This window comes from Ceratina calcarata, unplaced genomic scaffold, assembly GCF_001652005.2.
Source record: "Ceratina calcarata isolate Rehan_Ccalc_2016 unplaced genomic scaffold, ASM165200v1 scaffold147.2, whole genome shotgun sequence".
Lineage (NCBI taxonomy): Eukaryota > Metazoa > Arthropoda > Insecta > Hymenoptera > Apidae > Ceratina > Ceratina calcarata.
Genome location: NW_017135881.1, coordinates 117,002 through 144,711, shown reverse-complemented (window position 1 = coordinate 144,711; position 27,710 = coordinate 117,002). Strand labels below are relative to the sequence as shown.

The 27,710-nt window shown below is 46.4% G+C and overlaps 1 protein-coding gene across 6 annotated transcripts in view; it reads left to right on the top strand.

Annotated features, from left to right (window-relative positions):
- The window catches only part of LOC108631513 (Down syndrome cell adhesion molecule-like protein Dscam2), a 112,641-nt gene that overhangs the window by 35,979 nt on the left and 48,952 nt on the right, over positions 1-27,710 (top strand). For all 6 annotated transcript variants that reach the window (XM_018035529.2, XM_018035501.2, XM_018035492.2 and 3 more), the window contains exons 3-4: positions 19,371-19,691; positions 21,121-21,282. In XM_018035529.2, coding sequence (XP_017891018.1) covers positions 19,371-19,691; positions 21,121-21,282 — 483 coding nt within the window. The remainder of the gene's footprint in view (positions 1-19,370; positions 19,692-21,120; positions 21,283-27,710) is intronic.

Sequence of the window (27,710 nt, the reverse complement as noted above, 5' to 3'; positions counted from 1 at the left end):
GGATGCAACCGAGTGCCAACAGCTAGCATAAACGACGCGACGTCCCGCTTGTGTAAAAATCAATTAAATCAAAGCAACCGTTGCGTGAACTGTGGTTAGACAATTCTAAAGCCGAGTTCATAACGTTGAATAACATGAAATTTGCTTTTGTCATCTCCTGAACGTTACAAGAATGGATGTTTTAAACTTGAGACGTACAGTAACAACGAAATTGAGCCAGCTACGTGCATGTGTTAGTTTTCCCTAGGAAATTTTGTCCCCCTAGAGGAGACTAACACATGCACGTAGCTGGCTCAATTTCGTTGTTACTAGCTGTACTCCTTTCCCTGATCGGACTTATTTAAAGATTTATATCTACCGTTCGGTCCTGTAGAAATTGAATTGGTGCGTGTCTCTAATTGGCCGATAAAAATTGGCCGGCGGACAGAGGAATGATTAAACTCGGCCGTAAGGTCGCAGGTATTCCAAGAAACAATGTATATATCGTCTCGCGTGGGAACCAATTAACCTACATTCCGCTTGACTACATTTCAACCGGATGATCCTTCTAATTACAGGCGACAGCTCGCTGCGCTTTTTTTTTTATTTAATTCTCGCTTAACGCTGTGAGCTGTGTTTCTACCGTTCACTTTTTTAAATACGTTACCTTTGTTCTCTCGCGCCTTCGCTTCGCTACGTCTAATCTCCGTGGAACGTTATTACACGATTTTCACAATTCTGCATCCCTGATGTCGACGAAAATACCGTACGAGTACATTTCACGGAAACCTTACTACCGTCAGTTACGAAACACGGGAGGGGGGTGACAAATTGAGGAATTCCGGGGACGCGAGGCACCGTGGCTCGATTTAGGTGAGCAATAAAAATCAGTCGGATCCAAAGGACGCAGACTGTCCGGTCGGAGACCTATGCGTGACGCGGACGCACACCGGGACGAATAACCCTGAGGGACATGCAGTGTGCAAGTCAGTTTTTTCCCCCGTTGAAATCGGTAACAGATTGTGGAACGATTCTGATTGAGAAAAAAAGGCAAGACACGCGGAGAGAGCCGTTACCTTTTTGCCCACGGTCTCGATACATTTTGCGGCCGTGGTATCCGTTCTGGACTGGAAATGCAATTTGAAATCGATCGATCGTCGGCGAGATTTTATACCGGCATAGCTAACTATTCGAAAATAATTGTGCGGCCGAGCTTTGAGCATCGCCACAGCTACATGTGTTTGTATTCTCTTTAGTTTGTAATATTGTAAAACAACACGACTACCGTAAATCCGATCAATTTCTGCTCCTCTCTTTCAAACCGCGGACACAAAAGACCGGTGTACATTTTTACTTTTTAAAGACCGCCTGTGCGGTTTCAACTTTATGGGTGACTTTGATTTGGAGTGCGTGAAAGTTGGAAAACGATAAACTGAATTTATCGTTGCGCGCGAGAAGAGATACTGTTTGTCTCGTGAAACCACTTTGTTCCGCGTATTATGGAAAATAGAACTTTCTGAAACGAGAATCTTATCGACTGTAAAGGGAAATACGCGAAACGTAAATCTTTAAAGCGTTCAATAAAAAAAACTCACGCGAATCGGTAGAAAATTGATGAATTAAATTCACGCATCTCGCTAACTACATATTTTATTTGATCAGTCTACATTCCCTCGAATTTGTAGAAATCGTCGAGAAGAACCTCGTCTCGGTAATGAAGTACTGAAAAACTACCTCGACACCGATAGCTTTCCTCGCAAAGGGAGTGGTAGCAGATGCATAATGCCTCTCTTTCGCTCTATGCCCTCGTTCGGATCCCTCCCAGCGAATGATTGCGACACAGAGAATTTGATTCGACAGTCATTTATCTGGAAAATTCCGTCTGTTTCACGGTTAACTGTCTCGCCTCTATTTTTGCCTCTATCCCCGATTCGACTCGTTGTCCCTGTTTTTAATCAAACGGACACCGTACGCCGCGTCCGATTTTATCGGGCGCACTGTAACAGGTTTCATGAATTTTATTAGTCGATGCCGAAGCGCAGCGCAACCGGTGACGGACAGAGAATAGAGAAGTGTGTCAGGGAACGGGAACGGTCGCACCTACCGTCGAATCGATACTCGCTAACACCGTACGCACGCAAATTTACCGCGATTTCGGGTTATACTCGTATGTATGTATGCATGCATGCATGCATGCATGTGCGTGTGCACGCTGGAAATGAACGCGGGTTTCCGCGCGAAAGAATACACCGCCGACGTATTAATGCGCCGCCGGTCGATAGAACTCGACTATCGCCTCGTCGCATCGGCGAATAACCCGTGTCCAATATAGCGAAAACAGATTCCGAACTGCTAAATACGCTGCTGTGTATTTTAAAACACGGGGATGATGATTCATCGGGGATCAAAGAAAAATGTTCGCAAATGAATTTCCACAAATGAAGCGTTTAACTGTATTCAAACAAACGCGAAATTACGATAATTGCTGGTGATACATGAGGATCGATGCCCTTTTGGTGGGCAAATTCACGGCAGAAGAACATTCGATGAGTGAAAAATAATGTGATTCAAATTACGCTTGCAGCTACGCAGTGCACGACGTATGAGCGCGACCTTTAATATCGTGTATTCCTGTAATGGACGTGAACGGATGACCAGTGGCCGGCTAATTTATTGTATATCATATATTTGAATCGACACTGGCCAACGTTCTCGGCACGCGTGGCGTTCGCGTCGATTACTAACGCGCGAAGGGTGGCCCCTCGATGAAAAATTAGAATCAATATTTGCCGCGCGAAATAGGCGACGCGACGAATAAATCTGGATAAATGCACTTTTCCCCGGGAAAACGAGGGAGAGGCTTATCCCGTTCTCGATAGATTATTCCGTTCGGATCGCGAGATATTACGCGCGCGATTCGGCTACGAAATTATAGGAATAATCGCGGCCGCGTATAATGTTATGCGTGCGCGGATACGATGGGGGAATATCGATTCCTGATTATTCAGCGAAATTTATGCATTTCTGTATTTTCTTTGAAAAATACGCATTACCCGAGTCGGGTAAACAAATATGCAATGCAGTATTTATAAGGGAGTATCTCGCGAATCGATGGGAGAGAGGGGAAGGAAATATATAAATCCGCGACGTATAAGATGTCACGATAAGTACACGGTCTTAGATCGATTGACTTTCTTTTCCCAATATCGGCCTCCAACGCTCGATCTCGTCGAACAAGATTTCCAATTTTCGGTCGGCGAGCTCGAATAGACGCAACGTCTTTAATCAAATACGGTCGGGGGATTTAATTTTCGTTACGCGGAAACCACGATAACGAGCAACTTTCCTCTTGATAAAGGTGGATTACGCCAGAGCGATCGTGGACGAACGGACGAGGAGCGAAAGACAAAAGCTTGAGAGTGTTCAAGCACGTGTAAACGAACGGTCGGGTGAATCGTCCATCCCGTCTCGGCGGCGCGGCGCGGCGGGAACAGGGATTCGAACATTACCTTCATTTCGAGCACTTAATTATTATTAGATCCATGTATGTTAACATGTTTATGGGCGGGCTCGTTTTGAAAACGACTCATCTACTCGAGGCAGAAAATTTGATTCTCATCACGTAATGGGGTGCCAACGTGACGTTACATTTTCATGAAAACACACAGTGGTGTTTGGGGAATAATGCTCCGGGTCCCGTCCACGTTCGCTTCTTTTTTCCACTCCTTCTTCGGCGTCCTTCTAACTTCTTTTTATTCCCTTCCACTTTTCTCACCACGTTTAACCCCGGGATGAGGATCGAATAAATTTTCGCGTTAACGTGCGTTCGATCCAGTTCGTCGTAGGCGCGTCGAGAGGCTGAGATATAGAATTGCAGTGAAACGAGAGCTCGCCGAGTTTCTTTACCGGGCTTCACGTTGTTTGGACACGGGATACGTCGAACGCATCCGCGGCTATTAATTAGTCGTTATCGAATCGCAAATAAACCGGTGGGTATTACGTAATACGCAGACACTTTTTGCACGCCGTTACCCGAGGGAATCAATCTTCCGCTGCGGCGAGGCGAGGCGAAACACGTCGGTACGGACTGGTTCTCCAATTATAACGGGCCACTCGAGGGTTCGTTCGAGGATAGGAGGAAGGGGCTAATTAGAGAATGGTCCGATTGAACGATCGGCGGCAGCGATCGGTCGGTGGAAAATGCGCGAGAGTTAAAGGCTGCCGTCCCAAAGGAAGGAAGAATAAAACGCGTACTTATGGTGGCAACGATCGGCTACATTTATAGGGCTGAACACAATGGCAGACGGGGGTGGATAATAAAGAAAAAAAGAACCCGGCCACGAGGATCGTCGGTGGCTTTTCAAAAAGCGAGGGCAAAAATGCCGTGGGGAGGGAGTGGACCCTTTGAAACGCCGGAGATCCAACGGGATTCCGGGCGATACACGCGCCGATAAGTCGCCCCGCGTTGTGTCCCTCGGTGCGAGGAGTTCGATACGCGTTTCGAAAAAATCGTGGAGGCTGGGAGGGCGAAAGAGCGAGGAGGAGCGAAGTCGATAAGAAGAGAACAAGAAACGGGGGAATCGGAGGGAATGCATCGAGGATGGAATACAAGGGGATCGATAACGGTGATAGACAGAGATGGGACAGGAAAAAAAACAACTGATGGAACTGGTGAAAGAGGAAGTACGCGGATAAATGAAGAGGACAGGATAGGGGGAACAAAGTAGCAGGATTCAAGCGAGCGAGAAAGAGTGAAATATAATTGATAGGGAGAGAACGGACGAGTAGAGAGGAGTGCACGCGCGTATGCAAATGAAACGGAGAGAGACGGATCGCAGCAGGGAAGGTGGTGGAGAAAAGCATTGCCGTAGATGGAGGCAGACGGGAGAGAGAAAACGTGAGCGGAATCGAGAAAGGAAGAGAGGACACGTACAAAGTGGGAGAGAGCGAGAGAGGAGTACGTAATGGGCATGCATACGTGCGAGATGCAACGCAGACCCCGGGGACCGCGTTAATTCCAAGGGACCTGATTAATCGGAAACAGGACTATCCTGCAAATAGGCGCGAGATAACCCCGTCGCCCGCCGTGCGTCCACCTATCTGCGAGCATGTCCTCTCTCTAGCTCCATAATGCATCCTGATGGTGGCTTCGATCGACTCCATTCCTAGATTTAGAGTTAATTCCGTGGGGGTACCGAGAACAGCGACTAGGATCGCATCGATTTAATTACGATCGATCTGTCAAGCCGATGACGTTGCGCAACCAACACCCGTCGCACCTTCCTCTCCGCTCCTCGTTTTCCACCCTCCACCCTATATACCGCGGCTTGCCCTAAATTTCGAAAATGTCCGGTTCACATGGCCGCCTGGTTGCGTTCTGCCGCGCGTCGCGTTCGTTCCAGATCCATTCCACTCCGCTGTCTCGACGCCCGCGCGTCAATCCAAACTTTGAAACCGATTCGGGAACAGCACAATATGTTTAAAATTACGTTCAAATGAAAAGGATACGAATTAACATCTTCGTCCGTGATATCGTACGACAGATACCGCGTCGCGGAATATCTCATCCGTGGCCGTGAAGCGGTTAATCATTGATGCTAGCGAAAAGCTTTTTATACAGAAGATGATGAAGAGGAAGATTCCATGAATTTTTCTTCCAACTCCGGTATTCAACGAGTTAACTATGATTAATCGGCATTTTATTGGTACTGACAAAATTCGGCCATTCCCACCGTCGAAATAACAATTTTTTGGAAAACATTTCATTTTACATCAATTACTTCTAAACCGTTCGATTTACGGGAAAAATGCATAGAACCTTATTTGAGCTATAGTTTCTGTTTGAAACATTTTTCGCTAGCGTCGATGGTTAACGAATATTTATCAAAAAATGATGAAACAGTTCGTTGCAAAATACTTGTTAATTATTGACGGTAGAGAAAACATGCTTCAAATAAAAGTTGTAGATACTACTATTACCTGCAAAAAAATCGTATACAATTTCCTTCTATCTCAAATGCTTCAGGACTAATCGATTAATTAGTTTGTTCATCGCCAATTATTCGTTAACGAGTAGAGTTAGAAGAAAATTGCGCAATGCACCTTTCTTGTAATCTAATAAATAAACACACGAGATATCTCGTCGCGAAGCAATTAAGTACAACACAAGACACGATAAAGAAAGTTATGATCATTAATAAATTACATGTTCAGTCCTCTTAACTCGCATCCTATTCTAATTTAAAAATTTCTACCTTCCTCCGAGCGTGGACTTTGAAAAAACATGGAAAAAATTCATTTCTGAAAGCACACGTTTTCCAGAGTTTTCTCTAATTTTTCGAGACGTCTACGTTGATCCGAGTGGAGTGCAATCTCAGCCGTGAACGGGGTCCACGATTCGTGGGTCATCCTCTTGCGTTCACAAAAGATATGCATCTGGTCGTGTGTTGCTCGCAGAGTTAAAAACAGGAGATCAGACTCAAAGGAGTGTGTGTCGCGTGGGAAAAAGCAGAAAGAGGAAGAGAAGTTTAATTTATTCGGAACCGTCCAATTCGCATCGGTGGAGCTGTCACGGTTGTCCGGCGTGTCGCAGCTTCGCTTGAATTACGAAAATGTCTGGCACACATGCTCCAGTTGCGCCTGAAGCGCGTAGCTATTACTGAATGCGATGCTCGTTCCATCCTAATTACCACCGGCCGAAACGCATCCCGCGTTCGGTTCGCCGAAAAACAAGTTTTCATTTATTTTATTCACGCCTACGATTCCTCATGCTTGCTCGTAGAAGTCGTCGAGCGATCGGATAGAATCCCTTTCACCGTCCACCTCCTCCTCCGTTCTTCCTCGGTCTTTTCCCTTCTTATTTCATTTCCTCGGCCAGAGAAAACTTATCCAGACTTCCAAATGAAATCCATGCAACATCGATTGGATCCACGATCTATCTATCCGCGGGGAAAATGAAATAGGGATCGTATCGCGTGTCCCCGGGGGATATCAGGGCTGCGTTACGTTTCATTTCGTCGTACAAAGAGAGAAACGTAGCCGGCTATTAACTCGTGAAATAGCATGTAGTTACTTGAGTATATTGAAAAACCATTGGTCAACCAATTTAAAGAGAACGTCTCGACAGGAAGGATCGATGCTGGCCAATCACGAGTATTCTTCGCCGGTGTCCTATTTCTGCCACAGGTAATATAGGAACCGTCGGACACGAAAACGGTAGTAACAATAACGAGCGCGTTAATAGACGATTATTTGCGTTAACGCGAGAACCAATCTGGCTGACCTCGCGTCGCGCCGAAGCCTGGCGAAATAGGAGCAACTAAACTGATCAATAATTAATCGGGGTAAAAGCGAAACAAGGATAATTTGTAGGGATAGAGAAAGGAGGCTCGGTTAGAACTATTAACACTGCGGAACTTTTGTATCGCGTGGAACTTTTTAAATATCGCGCAGTAAACGAAGCGTATGCACCTCGCGAATGGAGTTTCGAGTTAAATTGCCATAAATGAATGTCTTGGCTCTGGTTAAGTTCGCGCCGGCGAATTAAGTTACGCAATACGATAGCGAGAGAAGAACAAAGAGGTGTAGGGAGAGAGTAAAAAGAATAGGGGGTAAGCGGAGAGAGGGGAAAAAAATCGCCAGGAAAAGTCACAAAAGAATCGAGTCTATACCGCGTGAGCGACCACCCATAATCCACTCCAACTGGATTCGTCCATCCAGCTCGCCCCCTTTAATTATATTCGGAGCAATTAACGACGGCTAGCGCATAATGAACAATATCTGCGGCCAGACTGTATTTACCTCGTGACGCCGGCACTTTGTATGCGTACCATATTTTGTCCGACAATTGAAAATAATTTACGATTTACGCTGGCTGTCTGTGGAGCTTGTAATTAGAATGCAAAATGAGGCAGAATTTGTGAACTGCCGAAAATGCGACGGGTTTCCGTCGATGCGATTCGTCCCTATAGAAATTAGAGTGACGTTTTCCAGCAGAAATTACGGAATTTGCAAGAAACGACCTGAATTGATCATTCAGAAAGTTCGTTGCCACGATTTTTCTGAATATGTACGCGATTTAATAGAACGTGACATTGTTAAGTCCCGCTCATTTCTTTTCAAATACTCGCCGTTGTGTTAAACATGTTTTTCATTTACACAATATTACATAAATCGGCTTTTCAATTTACTCCACGCAGAATTGATAATTCTCAACTTCTATAACTGTACGCTCGAATTTCATATTGGAAGAAAAAATTTGTTTCGCAAGTGCGTGGAATTGAGTTGAGTAGAGACGCTTCGTCGCGTTGTAGACTTTGCGTTTTAAATACCACCGGCACGAGGTTAAGAATGCTTGACGAAATTTCCGCAGGACACATTGCACTCTCTAGTCGTTTAAACGGGCGAAATTAGTAATAGTTTAACTCGGCTGGGCGAGCAGCGCACGGACGATGGCCTTTATAACACGTCCGGACGTTTCGTCGTTGGACTGACACGATAGGGGATGAAAAAATTCCACGGTAAAAATTATTTTTTTCACGCTCACCCATCTCTTCCTAATCCTTATTCATTGTTTTCTTATTTAAAACATCATCCAAACGAATTTTACGTATACGTATTGTAAAAGCTCTGAGATTAAAGAAAAAGCGGATTTCCACTGCTCCAACCTTATTTCATGTTTGCATTACTTGGTCCGCGCGTCGATGGTATACATACATTGTGCATTAGCGGTACCTTCCGCGAATACCTGCATTTCTGAATCTACTTGTTTATACCGCCGATCTTCTTCCTTCGCCCGGTATGTTAAGCGAATATTAGAGTTGTTTGAACTTTTCCATTTCCGCGCAAAAACGCGAACGCGGAAAAAACCGGTTTCCACCCGCCGCGTCACACCGAGAGACTTCTGAAAAATTTCTAAAAAATAACAGGAGAAACCACACTTTCGCGCCACATAAACTCGCTCAAGACAATTCCCGCACGTTGTTGGTGCAAACAAAGGACGAAAACCACGAAATTTACCGTTCGCCAAGTATTTGGGTCACCGGCGCGGCGACGCATTCCTCGCGCAAATATAAATACTACGGGCGGAAGATTTTTAGCCCCCTTAGTGTCATTCAACACGGGTGTCGTACATCGACGAGCATCGCCGCTCCAGGGAATCCTTTGAAGCGCGAAGGCCTCCCTTAGAGCACCCTCTTCAGCCTCCTGATGCATTCCATTACGCGCGCGTGACCGAGTGACGATTACGCTTACTCCACTCTGCTATACCAAACGTGATACGCGTAGGCCACCCCACCGCTACGCAATTATGCGCCAGCGCCATTTGTGCCGCATTTATACACTCGCCTCTCGCTCTTTCCACGGTCCCTCCACCCGACGCGTACATCGTCCCAACAGGAAATTTCAAGTAAAACAGAAATTCTATTTAACATTTGATTGAACGAGAAGTATTTGTATACGGTAGTCGATCCCGGATCCAACGAATTATTTTTTCAATTTTCAATCAAGTACTTAACATTTACATTCGACGTTGACCAGTCATTGAAATTATTACGAAATGTTTATATTGTGCACGTTATTTATTCGCGATGAAATTGAATTGAAATATCTGCACTTATTTACACAACTGTCAAACATATTACTCTGGAATATGTGATATGTAAATGTGTGCATATAAACAAGATAACGAATCGATGGAATTGGATCGGTTCCTGGCCAGTGCTACGCGGCGAGGGTATGCGCAGACATCGACTGCGTAAACGTTGCCAGCGGCTGCTACATTCCGGGACCACCAGCCCTGTATTCTCGCGTAGCCTCGCTTTCTGATTAATTACAGAGCAGCGTCACGTTGCGGCGCGGCATTATAATCCCGTGCACGGAATCCGCGCGTCACTGACGAATTAACCGGAACGGATCGTCGGAACGGATCAACCGTGACACTGGTCGTTCCCCTTTCGGGGGTCACGAACGAGAAAACGATACATCGAGAAGACGAATCGTCCGGTAATTCGACTACGGATCGAAGCCTCGCTTCGCGGCGTTAAACCTGGCAGCCGGTTTAGGGAAACGATCGCATCGCGGCCCCCGCCGTTTAATTCTAATTAGACCGAAGCCACAGTCGGTTGTAATTCAAGACCGTGCCCAGGAGGAGTACCGGCTTTGAATTTTGGGTCCCGATCGACTTTCAAGGAGTCGAACGCCGCTGCGGTCGAACTCTCCAAGTTGAATTTCAGCGACAGCGACGGACGCTGCTTTAACACCAGTTACCACCACTCCCTCGTGGTTACCAATAATCCAAGTTCAAAAGCCTCAAACATGGGCTATGTACCCTGCTCTAGCTGCAAACCTAACGAGTTTCATCAAAGAGTTCAATGATCTTTAATTACTCCTATTTCAGACGAATTTCCGCGTAACCGAATTTTATATCCCGCGACAAGGCCACTCGGCTACTCTCCGCGCGTTTTTCAACAATAATCGCGATTCTGCAAAGGGAGTCATCGTGAAATTCGCTCGAGGCCCTCTAGGCGAGAGACGTCGTTCAATTAGTTGCGATTTTAACGAACCTGGCCTATCGAATTCGATGGATCGATGATTCCCTTCTTCCTACCTTTAATTAACGCGTACGTTACGGGCAGCGCGACTGCCCCGAGCCATGATTCGGATTCGCTCGCCGGAATCACGATCGTTCTCGCATTCCGCTTGGCTAATCTGACTTAAGCGCCTACATAAATACGAATATATTTCGCATACGCGCGCATACTGACTGCGAGTTAACCTGCAATGCAGTGGCGCGATACGACGAGAGGGAACGCGGAACGCGCCGGCATTTTACCGGCACGGCACGCGCGCACCGTTACGATCGTTTGATCTGGATCATGGTTAATTTCACCGTTGGTTATGGCGCACAATACCGTACCAATCACGTTCTGACTGCGGTGCATTGCACAGCCCGATGCGACTGCGATTGGTTCCTACGTGAACTCGCACGTACATACGTGCGAACTGCACGACTACGCAACGTTGCGTCTGGAAAGGTGGCCGCGCACGTGTACGTGTGTATGCGCAGTTATACGCACACGTGTGTCGCGCACTAAATCGCGATCCCGTGTAATCGACGAGCCAGATAAAGCTGCGAGACGGGATCGATCCGTGACGAAGCCATCGACTTCGAAATGCTAGATTTCGTTTCAATCTCGTCGTCGGATCGGATTCTGCTCACCGAAAGATTCGCCAGATACAAGTCTGAATTATAGGGCAAATTGAACGATAGATCACTTTGTCGCCGGCTAAAGCTTTTAACCGTGGAGATCTGCCCGTGTCGACAAGTGGAACAAGCGATTCAGAGTCAGACATAGCGGTTCGGTCTCGCTCGCGCGTTTCCTACATTTCATCGCGAGTCTTTCATGCGTCTCCTTTTTCTAATTTAATCAGATTATCTCGTGCAAAAACGAGGCCGCGCCTCCCGCGCACAAGTCCGCGAAATTCCCATCTCACTTGTCCACGAGAATTTTAAATTGTAAATAAGATTCTCGTTACGTGGCTGTTCACAGAAAACGTTTACGCAGGATAATTCCTCTCGAAATTAAGAAACGGCGCGATTCATGAATCGCATTTTCCTCGGGCTCGGAGCAGAGGAGAATTCCGTCAAACGGAATACTAGAATTGCTTTTCCTTGACCTCTAGTTTTCCCTGTGACCGCTTCTTCTCACCGGCGAACTCGGGAAATAGGGAAACAGGAGCGATCGGCGGAAAATGCTGACGCTTGACAGTCGCACGACAGAATCGGTAGCGAACGGTTCCTTGAATCGGTTCTCCGGCACGTGGCGACATAACTTCCGTGTTGCTCAATCGCGTCGTCTCTCTTTTTATCCGCGCGGCAATTCTTCGCGTCGGCATCTTTGCCTCTCGGGCCGCCAGCTTTGAACAGCGTTCGATGGCCTGATCTTCGATCGTATAGGTAGACACATTATGCACGCGTCATAGAGCATGTTGACCGGGAACGAGTTAAGCGAACGAAAGGGAAGAAAGAGGGGAAATCGTCGGCAACGGCGATAAAATTAGTTGGTCGCGTCACGGAGTACCTACCCTCACCTCTCTCTCTCTCTTTCTGTCTCTCTTCCTCCTCGTTCGCGCGGTATCTAAGCATTCGATTTCTCCTCTTCAACTTCGATTCCCTCCTATTGCTTCATCTCTCTCTGTTTCTCCGTCCTTTTTCGCGCGACGCGGATGAATATATTTCCCTCGGCAGCGTCTTCATCCGACCGAATGGAAGAATCTAGCGAGACGGGAGCAATATCGGCGGAAATCGAATCGCAAAATGGAGAAAATGACTGCGAGTGCTTCGCCCTATCGTGAGGGTGGAACGAGGCGAGAAAATCAGGAGAAAGGTGAATGAATGGGAAAGAGAGAGTCTGGGGAGGGTAGAAAAAAGATGGAAGAGGACGGTGCTAACGCAGGGAAAAAGGACAGGCGCGGGTACAGGAGTAAGAGAGTGCAAGCAGGAATGCATTCCTTGGTGAGTTAATCCCTGGAGTCTGGAATGGCTGACAATTCCATAGATTCATGCCTTCCACCATGCTCTTAGTAATCGCGCGCGCGCTCAGGTATACGCGTGAATCGAGTCGATGTACTCACGCGGATCACTCGTCCCTGTATTATTATTAGCGATCACTTCTTAATGTCGCAGGATTAAATAGGTTCTAATAGGACTTGTGGATTCTAAGAGCTCTATAAGTATTTCTTTACGAGTCCCTCCTTTCCGAGTTTGCCGAGGATACTTCGCGTCCGATGACCCAGTCGTTACTATAAGCAGCTTACTCGGAGTCTATCAGATTGTTATTTATCTACGTTATATCTATTCCTCCCATACTTTGTCGCGAATTGTAGTTCGCCCTTTGCGTTTCTATATTTCCATTTTAATCCTTCAGTTGGCCGTTTGTTGAGAATAATAAAACGTTCGATGCTTTGGTGCCCGCTGATTTAACCTTCTCGCAAATCGCGGGTTTCGATTGCAGAATTGTACGAGTCAGGATTACAGAATCGCGTTATCGATGATCGTAGAAACGCGAGGATTTATTGAAGCGCGTTATATATCGCGAAAAGTATAATTCTGAATAAAGCTAAACGCAGACAAGTAGGGAGATGAGAAAGAGAAATGCAGAAAATGAAGCGCAAAATGCAATTAGCCGAACTACCAGATAATTGAAACAGTGAGCGGAAAATGAGCTCGCGGCAAGGTAATACGGTTGATCCCTTCTTACGATTCTCAGTTCCCGAGGAAAAGAACATCTTGAGAAGCGAAGAAAAAAGGTAGTTAAGAGGGGGAGAAGATTCGCGATGGGGAGCCGGCGAGGAAAGACGTTTGACGACATCACGGGGTCGCTCGTTCCGTAAACTGCTTAGCAGGGGATAGTGGTCGGTCGAGTTCCTTCGCCGGTAGAGTAACTTTCTTAATCCGCTTCTTAGATAAGTTAATCTTTACAATTAATGCTTTGCTAACCTGTCGTTTCGATAAGAAATGCCGTCTTTCGGTCATTGAAAACGCGATGCACTTTCGTTCGAGCAGGACGCGTCGATTTGGCATCGCCGCCAGTAAGTAGCGACGTATTTGCGTATCAACGAAAGTTGATTATATTCCCTGGGCGTGAAGAAAGGGGGGGGGGGAAAGAGGACGGAGGAAAAAGCGGCGGACATGGATATTGGATAGCAATAATTCTTGGATCGCAGTCAATAATTTCTCTTTCGTTCTGGCGTCGACGGAGCGATGTCAATAAATACGGCGATAAATCAGTCGCAAATCGGTAGGTATAGGATGGCGGCGGCGGCAGTCCGTTGCTGCACAATTCGGATGCATCGATCGATTCGGAACCCGAGAGACAAAAGAATTAACCAGACACCTGCATCGTCGTCGTCGTCGTCGTCGCTTCGCGTCCTATTTTTCTGGGGGATTAATCACGAGTGTCGCGATTGCTGGGCTGAGCGCGAAATCTTTTTTTCCCGCTGCTCGTATCCAGCGCGATTCCGCTCTGATTCTATAGACTACGTCGTTTTCCCTTGCTCTACAGACCAGATGGTTCGTTGCTTATCACTCGCCGACATCCGAGCGACCCGCACTCAACGCGCGCGCTGAATTAGCATAACAGCATCGGTGTCGTTACGAGCCGGTGAAACTCTTCAGGATACTTGAATGCACCGATACAATGGAATATTGATCGGGGACAAGCCGGAGTCTTGCCGTAGGTGCAGACGGCGAAACGGTCTGGCTCTTGACGTATTAAAGGGCGAAACATACTCAGGGGGCCAACTAAAGGGATCGGACAAAGGTGCGATTGAAGGGTTACGATCTCTAAACAATTCCCTGGTTAGTCACGTGCGAAATACAACTGCGTATCGTAACCATGAAAAGAGTATTGACTTACCGTACGTGTGTTACGACAAGTACCTGATGAATATGCATGCACCTAAAATCTTCGACTGGCTCTACGGTAATGAAACACACGGCACGGCAGTATCGTGTAGCGGAAAAAGGGAGCCAGTCGGTACGTAATTGCGGCGAGCACATTATCAGGTCGTGTAATTATCTGGTTATTCGGTAATTATGCAACAACGGATGCAAATTTCACTGTGTACCTTCTTGTTACGCAATTATCGACTGATCCAGGTAACACCGGTGGTAGGGAAAAAAAGTTCTCATTAGCCAAGACTACTCCCGGGTGTGGAAATTCCAAGGCAGCAAAAAAAATAAGTAACTTCGTAAACGATTCGATCCGCGGCCGGGGAATTTCTCTCTAAATCGCGTGCACCGCTATTCTCTCGCATAAGCGAAATTAACCTCGTTGCCCCGGAGGACAGGGTTGCAACTGCAAACAAGTTTTAGCGCCGAAATTCACCGTGATTAATTAAGCCGCGTTCAATCGTGTTCACGTGCAACCGCGTATTGTGTATTTACTCGCGCGCCCGGTGTCGAATGCGCCACGAACGTCGAATGAATTTCATGCATCGCACCGGGGCGATAGGTACATCTTGAAACGTTTAATTTTTGTCTTATCAACTATTCACGAGCGCGTGGCAAATATTCATGTTCGATTCGTGTCGTTCGTAGCTTGGACAGGAACTAGTAAACGAAATTGAACGATGGATTTCAGTTCGACTTTCGCATTCACGGATACTGTATCGATCCGTTCGTTAAATTTCATAGATGACCATCGAGTGGAACACTGTAAACGTACAATAAATATACCGGGATTTGAATGGGCTGTACGAGGAGGTTGAAAAGGGATTGAAGCCCCTATCGAGCGTCAATGGGCTAAATATGGGTATGCATGGCGTAATTTAAAGGACATTCGGTCAAACGCGTGCATATGCACACCTGGCCTGAAACGTGTTCACTACTGACCGCGTTGGAGGAAAATGATGTCGCGAGTATTTTCTTCGCGATTCAACGCTTTCCATAAATTTGTTTCGTCTGGCCGGTGTGACCGCGGGCGTAGTGAACCGAACGATGCATATTCTTCTTCGTCGCGCGTCGACATGCGGAACGGTATAAAAAATGAAACAAAGCTGCGTTTATGAGAACCGAGCCGTCTCCCCCGGTATTATACGCGTCCGCGTACAGCGATAAAAGCGCAATGACACGGAATTACTCCCCCTCAATTTATCACCACGGTTGTTTTTAACCGTGACCGCCCGCGGGAGACCGATTATCTGGACACCACGTTTAACGTTCGATTTTTGTTTTTTGCGCGGCCACGATACCGTCGCCGCACGCTTAATGAGGGATCTCATCGAATGCGGGACCGCCGCGTTTTTTTTACGCATGTAACCCGGCGTGTAACATGTGTACTCACGTACCGCTGGGTAGATAGGTACACGATGACAAGATTGAACGCGCGCGAACGCTGCAGCTTCATGCTATGTTTCAAGCGAGAAGCGCGGCGCACGGGCGATAATTTCCGCGGCAAATAAATGTAAAAAGCGCGCGATAAATTTAACAAGCGATTATACGGTTCATTGGGATGAAAACAGATTAAACCTATAATAATCTCTGCTTATCTTTTTCTATGAAGGGAATTAAAAAAGACGAAAAAAGAAGATTTAACAATTATCGTTTATCGGAAGGAAAACAGGAAGCTGTGCCAGATGTTAATTTTTCATGTATATTCAGTTTGTTTATTTTATTCGTGATTGATCTATTGACCCTGCTGGTACTTTATTTGCGTTGGCTTGTAATAAAACGAATGAAAAATTGGATTGAATACGTGAAACGCGTTTGGCGAGCTTGCTTATGAAAACGCTGGGTTGCTGAATTAATCGTCACTCGGTGGACTCGCTAATTGGGATCGTGTATCCGCGTCGCTCTTGTTCGTTTTGTGCAGTCGAGATATTCGAACGTTCTGCGACAATAAGCGAATACGGCAGACTGGGCAAACAGTTTCGATTTACAGTGTTACCGTTTGATCCACTGTTCGGCTTCTTGCCTGCAGTATCCCTCGGTCCCGATGATCTTGCTAAAATCTTGCGCTCTAGGGAACACGGAATCATCTCGTTTAATTAGCAGAACAAACATCGAGCGAACTCGAGATCCGCAACGCGCCGCGTTCAAAGGGAAAAACAACGAACAACAATTTACCCAGGCACTAAATTGAAGCGGCCAACGCCGCGCGACTGAAACGATAGTATTTCATATCGCGTAGAACGTGAGTTCCGGAAGGATGGAAAACGAGCAAGCTCGAAATCAGAGGAAGCTATCAGACGGTATCCATCCTACGGAGTCTATAGAATTAGACTGCGAATCTCTATTAAATTTCCTCGTAAACAAGAAGAACGTCGAGCAGAACGTCCCCTTTACGCGAGCGTTAGTTCCTTTTAATATCTACTCATTTTACGACGAGCTCCTCGCCTCCCTCAGTAGCGACAAACTGCATTAAACGTACACACGCGTACACTAATTTAACCATATTTTCCGTCATCGCCGTCGACGACATCGTCGTTCGACGAGCGAGCGATCGGGTTCACTCGTGAACACTGCCAAAGAAGACAAGAACACCCCTGAGAGTGGCAGATGCATCCACGATATCAGCTACGTATGCACTTTCAATGCTACAGGGTGTCCTACAGTTACCTTTCAAGCATACTGCTTTAAAAAAATCATTTCAAATGGCGAAGGACGTTTCGCTTCAAACGGAACGTTCTACGATGCGTACAAATTACACAGTTATCTCTTTGAGATTTCAGGCTAATCCTTGCTTTTCTGTTTGCGCATACCAGTTTAAATGGAACGTCCTTGCATACACGCGTAGGGCTGCACGTGTATGCTAGCACTGACGCGCGTTTAAATGCGAGAAGGGTAGATGGTGACGGCGTTGATAGTTTAAACCGGGGTGGCGCAGGTGCACCGCGCGCTCGTATGGCACAGGAAGCGCTGGACATAAACGTCTTTCCGGTGTAGGTACGCTCGATGGCCCCGATGCGAGCGACGGCGGTCCGTGACTCTTAGCGGTACCACGGATTTCCTGCATCAAAATTCTGCTTATCGAATAGTCGTTCATGCATAATGCACCCATTCTCCCTGTATCCTCGCACTGAATTTCCTCCGCGTCTTGTTCCCGTTCGATTTCGCGACGAAAAACATGGTAGGTGTTCCGGAATTCCGGGAACAAAGCTCTCTCCGATGGCCTGCGATCGTTTGGCATCAGCTGCGCCAGAGATGCTCTATCAAATTTGCTCCGTTCGAAATAGGGCGAGAGGGAGAGAAGCTTCGCTCGTCGACGAAGAAGGGTTGTAAAAGAGGGATACGGCATGGCTGACACGAGAGAGGAACGTTCGGGAAGGAAATGTTGCGAACCCACAGAAGTAGAATCAGTGAACAGCAAATGTTATAATCGGAACGTGTTTAGGCTTCGTCAGGCTGCGTATGCGTGTTTGTGACTTAGCACATGGTTCGGTTATCGTGTATAGAACGATTTTATGGTTTCGTCACAATTTATTTTTGAACATTTTCAACAAAGACACATATAGTCAACTAGCTATCGAGAGGCGATGCGTGTTTCACAGGTATTGATCAGCTTTTGTTACACGAGATTGAAAGGCTTTCGCGGTTGCAAAGCGAATTATGCGTTCGTAAATCTTTCAAATTGCCCGGACATTTTTCATATTACCCACGTAACACGGTTTCGCGCTACCGAGCGAGATAAACTTCGCTCGTTGAAAAATGCAAATGATTTTAAGCGCGCGCCGCTCTATAATAACTGACACGATGACGAAGATCGAATATGATCGATCCCGAGTCTGCTACATCGGCTGTGCAGCAACCCGGCTTCTCCAGCCGATGCTTTATAACAAAATGAAAGTTCCCCTGTGTTTACCGGGTAGATAGCTCTATGTATCGTATATGTATGTACTATATACTTACACGATCGCGCGCGCGGGTGTATCGCGGATCGGAGGGCTTCGTGTATTTTGCAATATAAACTGCTTACCGCGGATGCGCGAGGAATATCGAAGAAGCTGCAAAACGGCCGTTCGAGCTTACCCGCGGAATATTGAGAAACCAATTGTTCCTTTCCTCGTTCGAATATCCTTATTGATTCGATTCACTTTCGCATGAATTATTCGTTCTGAAGAGAATAACGCAGTCCCCTTCACGGGACGTATAAACATCGCCTATATTTTATTTAGATGCATCGCCTTCCAGATCAGCCTTGAACACGTTCGACAATACATCACTACCGTCTCATTTATCTTTATTTCATGAATTGCTATTTTCGATCTCGTCGCGAAACTGCTCGAGACACGGTGTAAAATTTTATTTTGTTAGTTTCCTGTCTCCATTGATCCGCTATTTCAAAGTTAGCCTTGGACAATTAAACGAGGCAGTCGATTATTTTAAACCGGGTACTTCCAGCGAGTAAATTGAGAAATTTTACTTGCTTTTAAGAGCACTTGAATTAGCCGGCTCCCACGGGACACATAAAACGTTTCTCTGTTCCAACACAATGATAGATGGATCGCCTGTATTGCACATAGATAGCGTAGCGTACACATTGTGAAGTAACAAGTTATCAATTCTTCATCTCAATCAATATAACATGATTAGCAATTAAAGATATACCACGGCTTTTATTATCCATCAACAAGATATTATAGCGTATCTTTTATAATTCCCAATATATGCAAACTTTGCATAAAATGAATAATCACTGCACGCGTATCTGCTGCATTGCCCCATGGGGCTAGTAACGTACCTGCAATTCTGGTTAGAACAATTTCATTGAAATTAATGGCGCAGTGCCACGTCCCATTAACGTTTTCCCTAAATGTTCCCGAATTTTTTCGTGTACCAAGCGAAGTCCGATCCTTCTAAAGCGGAACATGCCGCGTGATCCATGTTACAGGACGGGGAGTGGTGCTGGATAGTCAGGGTCCAGTGTTGATCTCGGAGCCACGCTCGTCGGTCGAGTTCTCGAACGAGACCGGTGCAATGATCCATTGTTCGGCCCAGGGCAGTCCGTTACCAAGGATTGATTGGCTCATGGGCGACGGCTCACCGGTTCTACCTATACCGCACATCCGTGAGATGCTGGTGAACGGTTCGATGTATTTCTTGCCGTTCGGCGCGGAGACCTACAGGCACGACGTTCACTCGGCCGTCTACAGATGTCAAGCCTCGAACAGCGTCGGCAGGGTGTTGGGCCGTGAAATCACCGTAAAGGCCGGTGAGTACCTTTATTTCCCCTCTTCCGACCGATTTACTTCCGCCCATCGATCGGAACCGAGACTTTCCCGTAGTCCACGTTCTCACGCATTTTTTCTCGATTCTTGCCAAATGATTCGGCAAATAGCACAGACTTGGTAAGTTTTCCTTTTACATTCGACGAAAATTGCGTTCATTTTGCCAATAACTTTTAAAATAGCCAGTCTGACGCGGGTACACAATGGAAGCGATGCGCATAACATGTTTCGTGACGAGTAGAGAGCTTCTTCGCGAAGGGAAGCGTACAAAATCGTCGGGACAAAGCACTGTGCTCCTCGGACCTAGGAAGAGTAATCTGGCAAAAAATTGCCGGAGAACATTTCCGGCGCATCGTGGCTGGCAATTACGTCATTGAGCGCGATGCAGCCGCGATGCCCGCGCCCCGCTGCCTCGAAACTTAGCGCCGCGTTCCACAAGCGTCAGCATGGACGGCCGTTTAGCGCCTCTCACGATTCGCGACGTATTTTCTCGCGGCGTAAAAACCGTTCTTTGGCCGTCTCTTCGCTATCGTCGCGTCTCCGCGCGTAACCTGCTATCTCACGCCGGTCGTAAACGTAATCGGCCGTTCCGCAGAATTACGTTCTAAACCGCGCTGGCTCGCGGGAGTGCCGAGAGAATGATCGCAGCTCAAGAGAGCCGAGCCAGCTACATTTATCGCCGCTCCGGTCCGCTTCATCCCCCCCGGTGGTTCGTAGATCCACGACCTGGAACTCGCGGCCGCTTATGGCTAACAAGCAGCACTCACTGCCAAGATCAAGATACGTCCCTTCCCACTCGGAGGAGAAAGCTTTTGCCGGTGTGCGTTCTCGTCGTCGTTTTATTTCCACGTTTGCGTGGCTGAAAGCGAGAAACCAGCAACTCGAGTGGGCGGACAGATTTCGTCTCGCATTTGCGGCGAACAACAATCGCGGCCGCCAAGTCCTGCCAAGAATCACTTATCGCGTTTAGCGGCTCGTGAATCGGCTGGAATTTCTGGAAAGAATCATGCGGCTGAATTACATCGCGGAAAGAGAGACAGGAGGGGGTGGCAGGATTGTACGCAGTGGAGCGGTGTTGAAAATGCGAGAGGGAGGCACTAATTACCGAAAGCACGGCTTGCAGACGGACTGAATAGCTATGTTGTTCGCGAACAGAATAAAGGGTCTGTAATAGAAAACGCGTAGTACATTTTATTGTTATTGAAGTTAACGACGAGGGACGGGGCTCGTTGCGGGCGAGGGTCGGTGAGCTGTTCAGCTATCGCGATTCTCTTTTCGTGATCGATGTCTACGTGAAAGGGTTGCAGCGTTACAATTAAAAACCGACTCATGGAAATGTATTGCAGTCGTTCTCTCGTTTACGCAATTCCCGCTTTCTCGATTTGTCGATTTACAGGTAATTTTTTGTTTCAGTGGTTCGTCAGAAGTATGAAATTCAAGTGCGAGATGCGTACGTATTTCCGGGCAACACCGGCGTGCTGAGGTGTGAGATACCGACGTTCGTTAAGGAGTACGTGGCGGTCACGTCCTGGGTGCGAGATTCCGCCTACAACATCTTCCCCACGCCGAAGAGCGGTGAGTGAAATTGCAATAAGTATCTACTGCCACGCGTTAGCCGATGCTGAAACGTCGGACGTGTCTAGTACTCCAAAACTGCTAGTTCACTCGAGGTGTTTTCAAACTGATCCCTCTTCCTCAGATACGTTAACGAAATCTGTCGGTTCAATCACGGTTAAAGATACCTCCTTATCAGACATTCAGTCTTTCTCGAAGTTTCGTAACCATTTGATATGATCATAAAAATATGTTGCTATCTTTTCGGTACTTATCGACGAAATATTCTTAATACGAATATTTTTATAAACCTTTTAATGTATCCAGTTCGATCCGATAATGAATGATTTCTACTGAGATTACTTGATGAGCGATTAACCCGTGTTTCGATATCGCGGGAACAAGCGTGACTCGACAGGAACAAAGGAGGTTTGATATTTCTCGAACGGGTAACGCGATTCGGTACGCATTCCTATACACACGTTCGGGAAAGGTATTTTTATCGCGGCTGTGTCACGTCTCAGTGCACGCGATCGCAACCTTTTTGACGTTTACGCTGTCCCGCGGTGAAGAGACTCGTAAACACGGCGCGCCGATAAAAGCGGTGGAAGCTCCCTGATAAATTGGAGCCATTTTTTTTTTTTGTTGCCTGGTTTTACCTTCGTTTGGATGGTGGGCGTGTGGGGGCAGAAATCCCGCGTTACGTCCTGTGCACACGCGCTGATACACTCCGTTCTGGTCAATATCCGAGTTAATTAGAGTCTGAAGGGACCATTCGAGTAGACGTGTATACACATTATCGTGACCGTTTCTGTCTGTGTTCTCTGTAAGCTCCACGCGAATTGTGGTATTACGTGCGGGGAAAAAGGGTCTCCCGGTGAATATGTGCGAGGGTTTATGAAAACGCCATGCCCTACCAGAAACTACGATAAAAACCGACTGCCTTTTTTTTCATTCATTTCGCTACGGCTATCACTGTCGAAAAATAATAACGCAAACAATGCCCTCGCTCTCCTCTACAATATGTTTTTTAACGATTAAACTTCGTGAATAACCAACAACATTTATAAAACAGAAATAGCTTGCCATTTCAACAGACCTAATATTTTTAATGAACTTTATAACACAATTACGTTTATCCAATTCGAAGTTACGTTCGATTGACTGACAGTTAAGTTGCTCGCAGACAGGAGGAAAATCGCGGAAGTTCCGCGCGAAGAGCAGCGAAAGTTCGGCCACAAACGAATGCTGATTGAATACGATGCGCGTTAAATTTTACGACTTTTATCTCGGCATGTCTCCCAGCGCTACCAGACGATTTTCCTGCCTTGCAGAATCTTTCTTAGACTCCGCGAAACTTTTCCAACTTCTTTTTCTTCGCCTTTATAATCGTCGCATTGTGGCGGCCAAGCAACTTGCCGGTTTAGTGCTCCCGGCCGGAACTTCGCGTGCTGTTTCGACTTCTCGAAACGCGCGCGCGTATCCTAAACGGTGTCCGACCTTTACCGTTTCCCGGTTCCTTTTTCTCCCCTTCGCCTTCTTCCCCACCCCGATCGAGCACTCGATCGTGGTTATTCGCCTCTCCGTTTCGTCCTCTTTCGTCGTCGTTCGTTCTCGAATGGATTATACCGAATAAACGGAAACTTTCTCGCGTCGGCGGACTGATCGACGCGCGCGAGCGACTAAAACTTTTCCGAGTGATTCGTTTTCCATTCAGACGAACGACCGTGCAGTGCCCGCTAGCCTCTTTCCATTTCCTTTTCAATCGGGAGATTGAATTTTCCTTCAGGAAAGGTCCCTCCGCTTGTTGCCTTTACCACCCGTTCCCTCGCGCGCTGTTTGATTTAATCCGAGCGTTTGTCGTCCGCTTGTCAGACGCATAACCGGCGAAGTTTTGGACACTGACCAACGTGCTCGCAGTTAGGCTCCCTTTGTCCCGGCAATTATGGCGAATATTGGCCAATGGGAACGTTTGTCTCCGGCCCGACCGACAAGTGTTTGACGCGGTGCGAGGCGGTTAACATTCGAAATTCGAAATGTATTTTCCGGAATGCACTCGGAAGTTTGTGTGAGCTTTGCTAATAATTGTCGGGAACTCGAAGAACAGCGGAAAAGCAAATGTTCGCCGTGAGTACGAGGAGGGCGAGGATTTTGCAATTTAAGGCTAGTCTCGCGATAAATTAAGTTGAAATATATATATAAGTGCATGCCTGGGCGGGGAAGTTTTAGTTCGTGTCTTTGAGGTACTCGCTTTAGGTCCTTGTCTGCACTGCAATTTTCTACAGAAGAGGGAACCTGATGAGAACCTAGCTGACTCGATTATAATAGACCTGGTCGATCTGACAAAGCGAAAGATCCGTTCTCGGGACTCGGTTCAAAGTTCACTAATCGATTCTTCTTATTCACTTGAATACTTTTTATCGACGCGACGTGGAGGCTGCATCCTATCTACCGGTTGTCAAGAACCATGATTGCGTACAAGATTTTTGTCTCATAATCAAACGATAATTAATTAATTAGAAATTACACGAAATGGCACACATCAATACTTCATTCTCGTAGATGTTCAATAGAAATTCGTGTAAAGTTGCAAATCGATCAGAAGTTGCAATCTTCGTTTCGCCTTTTGCAGCCACCGTTTCAATCCTACGACCTTTCGATCCTCAATTCGATTAAGATACATTTGTTAATATAACGATGAAACGTAACAGTAGAGCCGAGGGAAGTATCGATGATTCTCGGTGAGGATTACAGGGCGGATCGATGGGGAACGCGGCGATAGCTGCAGTGCACCTCAAACACGAACCGTCCGGCCACAATGTAAATGCGCCCCGAGAGTTGATCGCATACCCTCTTGTGTACATCCGTGAACCCCGAACCCATTTTCTTGCCTCGCAGCAGCTATCCTGCAGCGCGAGTCCTTTTCCGTCTAGCTATGCACGTCCAACGAACCGACCTCCTCATCGTCTTCATCCCCCGTCTCCCTCCCTTCGCCGCCCGCTCTTTTACTCGTAGATCTGCTCGACCAGTGTTCAATGGCCCATGCATTCCCAGGGATCTCTCGATTTAAGTGGATTCCGCGCAAAAAGCGGTTACATTGATGTAATTACGTCGATAGATCCGCTGCTGGCATCAGAATGCATCAGGAAGAGGGATCGGAACCGAATTATATATTCCCTCTTCTTTTTCTTTGAACCGTTTCGAATTAAGAGCGTTCATTTTAAAGAGAATGGTCGAAGCTCTTTTATTATTACCGTTCACACTTTTAAACTTCGTCTGACTCTACGCGAAAAATTGATCCAGATTTAATGTCGCATAAATCGATGGGACAACAGTTCATAGCATTGGATGTTTGTACGCGGCGTGCGAGCCTGGAACGACGGCGAAACGATATCGCAGCGATAACAGCCCCGGGCCTGTTTTCATTCACAGCACTCGGCCGAGTTCGAAGGAACTTACCGGCGCTAGACAAACCGAAAGTTCGTAGGCTTTCTGCTCTCGAGAACCGGAGCACCGCGCAAATCCCGGCTTGACACCTACCCGCGTCCGACCTAATGCGCCGCGATGAATTTTTGATTCGCGATCCACGATCCCCACGGTACATCGTTTAGCCGGAGTGCCATGGATTTTCTATCCATTAAACAAGGTACATTTTTCAACAACGCCGAGAATCTTGGAACACTTGACAAGTTCATTTTTTAACTCCGCTTCGCGTTGCAACTTGCACGGGGAATTTCTCCTCGGCAATTCCCCGCGTAGAATTTTACACGGTAAATAGACGATGACAGTTTTCAGCCCGGACAGCTTAAAACTAAAGTTTTGCCAAGGAGGGAGTCGCTTTTCCGAAGGGACGGAGGGGCAAAGTTTCCCAGTCGAGAAATAACGCGGATGCGCAAAAAACCATGTGAAATACGAACATCGCCTAACAGATATCGATTTATCGTTCTTTAAAAGAAACTTTCCTGAACAGTTCAACAACGTTGCTCGCTTTTCTTCCCCCTCGTTTCATTGCTCTGCTGTCAGACGGGGGCGGAGGATAGAGTTCCTCAGCAATTTCAAAAATCAGCGCGATGAAACTTCGGGCGGGCTTTTAACAAATCGAAACTGGGTTCAATTCTTGGTAAGCTAAACACAAAAGCGAAGATTACCCTCCGATCTACCATTTTCGCGTTTTCTGTTCTCCACGCTGCCGTCATTTAATCTTCAAAACTGTTGATACGTTCGTAGCGGAGATCGAAAATTCGTAGCTTTTCGCAAAAATGCCAAATAGGAATGTGTCACAGTGAACGTTAATATTAACGGTAGACGTTCAAACGAGTTCATCGAAGGAAAATGAGTCTCTGAATAAATTCAAGAATAGTTAGTGCCACTTAGAGCACTCCTTGTATCACGAGATTCAAAACTCTGATAAACGAATTGCAAAACACGGAAAGAGCCGCGAGTTCCAGAGAATCCGGCGGTGATTTATGGCATCGTGCGTTAGGAAGAAACAGCAGCGTGCACTTGTTGAGAAACTTTCCTTGAAACCAAAAATCCCTGTTTACTTGATGGAGAAATAAAAGCTTCCCAATGGAGAGAAACATTTATACCATGTCTGCAAGACTAATTTTAACAGCTATTATCTAACCTCGTCTGATTTAATCATTTCGCTAGTACAACATGTTCTATAGAAGAAGGACGAGGGAATCCGGTTGACAATTTGTTAGCATCTCGATACGTTCGAGCGTACAGACGGCCGCGACGGTATTCTCCTAATATCGCGACACAATACGCGTTCACCTGGCATTTTCACCAGGATTAAATGTTCTAGCGGCTGAAAGTTTACTGCCGCCGTTGGTACATCCGCTCGCGTGCTATTGTATTCCCAATTTCGCCGGAAGCGAAGGGGAAAAAAAACGGACCATGCAACCCCATGTACATAAAGATACAAGGAAGGGGTAGGTTGGAAACGCGGAGGCTCGTGACGAGCTATCTATTTCTGAAACACGGTGCTTTTAGAATTATTACGCCGACTAAATGCCATGTGAACCTGGTTAATGGGTATTAAAAAATGTTTCATTCGACCCGGCCGGAAATCTGTTATCACGATTCACGCACGCTGTTGTACTCGCCGCGGTAAGGGTATATCTTGCAGCGAGATTAATTCCGCGAAATCGGCTTCCCCGGCCGTGTCCGTCGCATTCGTTGCGCGCCATTCTATGGCGTCCCGTTTCGGCTGAAGAGCCGCTCGGTTTCATAGTTCGCCGGCGAGAGCCATACGCCTATTCTGGCGTTCCCGCGGTCGGCTTATTCGAGCACATTATCCCGCGTGCACGTACAAAAATATTCGCGTGGTCGAACCTCGGCTGGTTAAATCCTGCGCCATCAGCCAAATAGATGACGGCCTGTCATTTATCCGCTGCAAAGCGCACATCCTGCCAAAGGTCGACTGTTTTTTTTTTTATGCCCGGAACCTCTCTTTTCCGCAGTCCATTACTCTTATTAGCGCGAAATTCCAGTCAAGCGAATGAAACGAAGTTTTACGGTCAGTCGACGAGGAGGGAGCTTGATTCCAACGCTCCCCGTTGACCATTAATCAGTCTTGGTTATCCCATGGATGCATCGGAAAGAGGAATAAAAAATTACTGTGATATTAATATTTCTCATTTAGAGTTATACAGAACGTATAACGAGCGTTCTTCGTTTTTATGGAATCAAAGTTCTTCAAGAGATTCAAATAATTGCGGCGTTCGACGACTCGGATACTTTCGATATTCAGTTATCGGTTTTCTCCCAGTTCGTTGCTACCGTTGGACGGTGGATTGTTGTGGCGAGTTTATGACGAGCGACGAATCGATTAAAGTATGAGTCGATAAAATTATTATTCGATATTTTTTCGCCGGACTGTTGCGTTCATCGGTTTCCTGGTCGTCACTCGATTTGTACCAGTAGTGTAGCGTACGACAAGTCAGCCTGTTAGTAGCTTAAGGATGTATTGGCTATACAGTCAATCCCAAAAGTTTATGTACTTTAGAAAAACGCATTCCCTATAATTAAAAAGAAATCAGACGTCGGAAGAACAATGCTAATAATAAATAGCTACGTGTTAAAAAGTATGGAAGGAAATATCCAATTAAGTATTGACGCTGACGAAAGATTTTTTTTTTCAAAATTGCGAAAAATGCTTCAAATAAAAGTTATTTTCCTTCTAACTTCGATATTTAACGAGTTACGTATGATTATTTGATATTTTATTGATGTTAACAAAATCCGACCATCCCAGCGTCGAAACGGCGAACTTTTGGAAAAAAATTTCGTTTTTCCTCAATAACTCCTAAACCGTTGATCCTACGGGAAAATTGCATAGAACCTTTTTTGTAGAGAACGACGAGATCTATAATTTCCATATAAAAGTTTTTCGCTAGTATTAATATTTAACGAGTTATTGACGAAAAACGAAAAAATAGTTT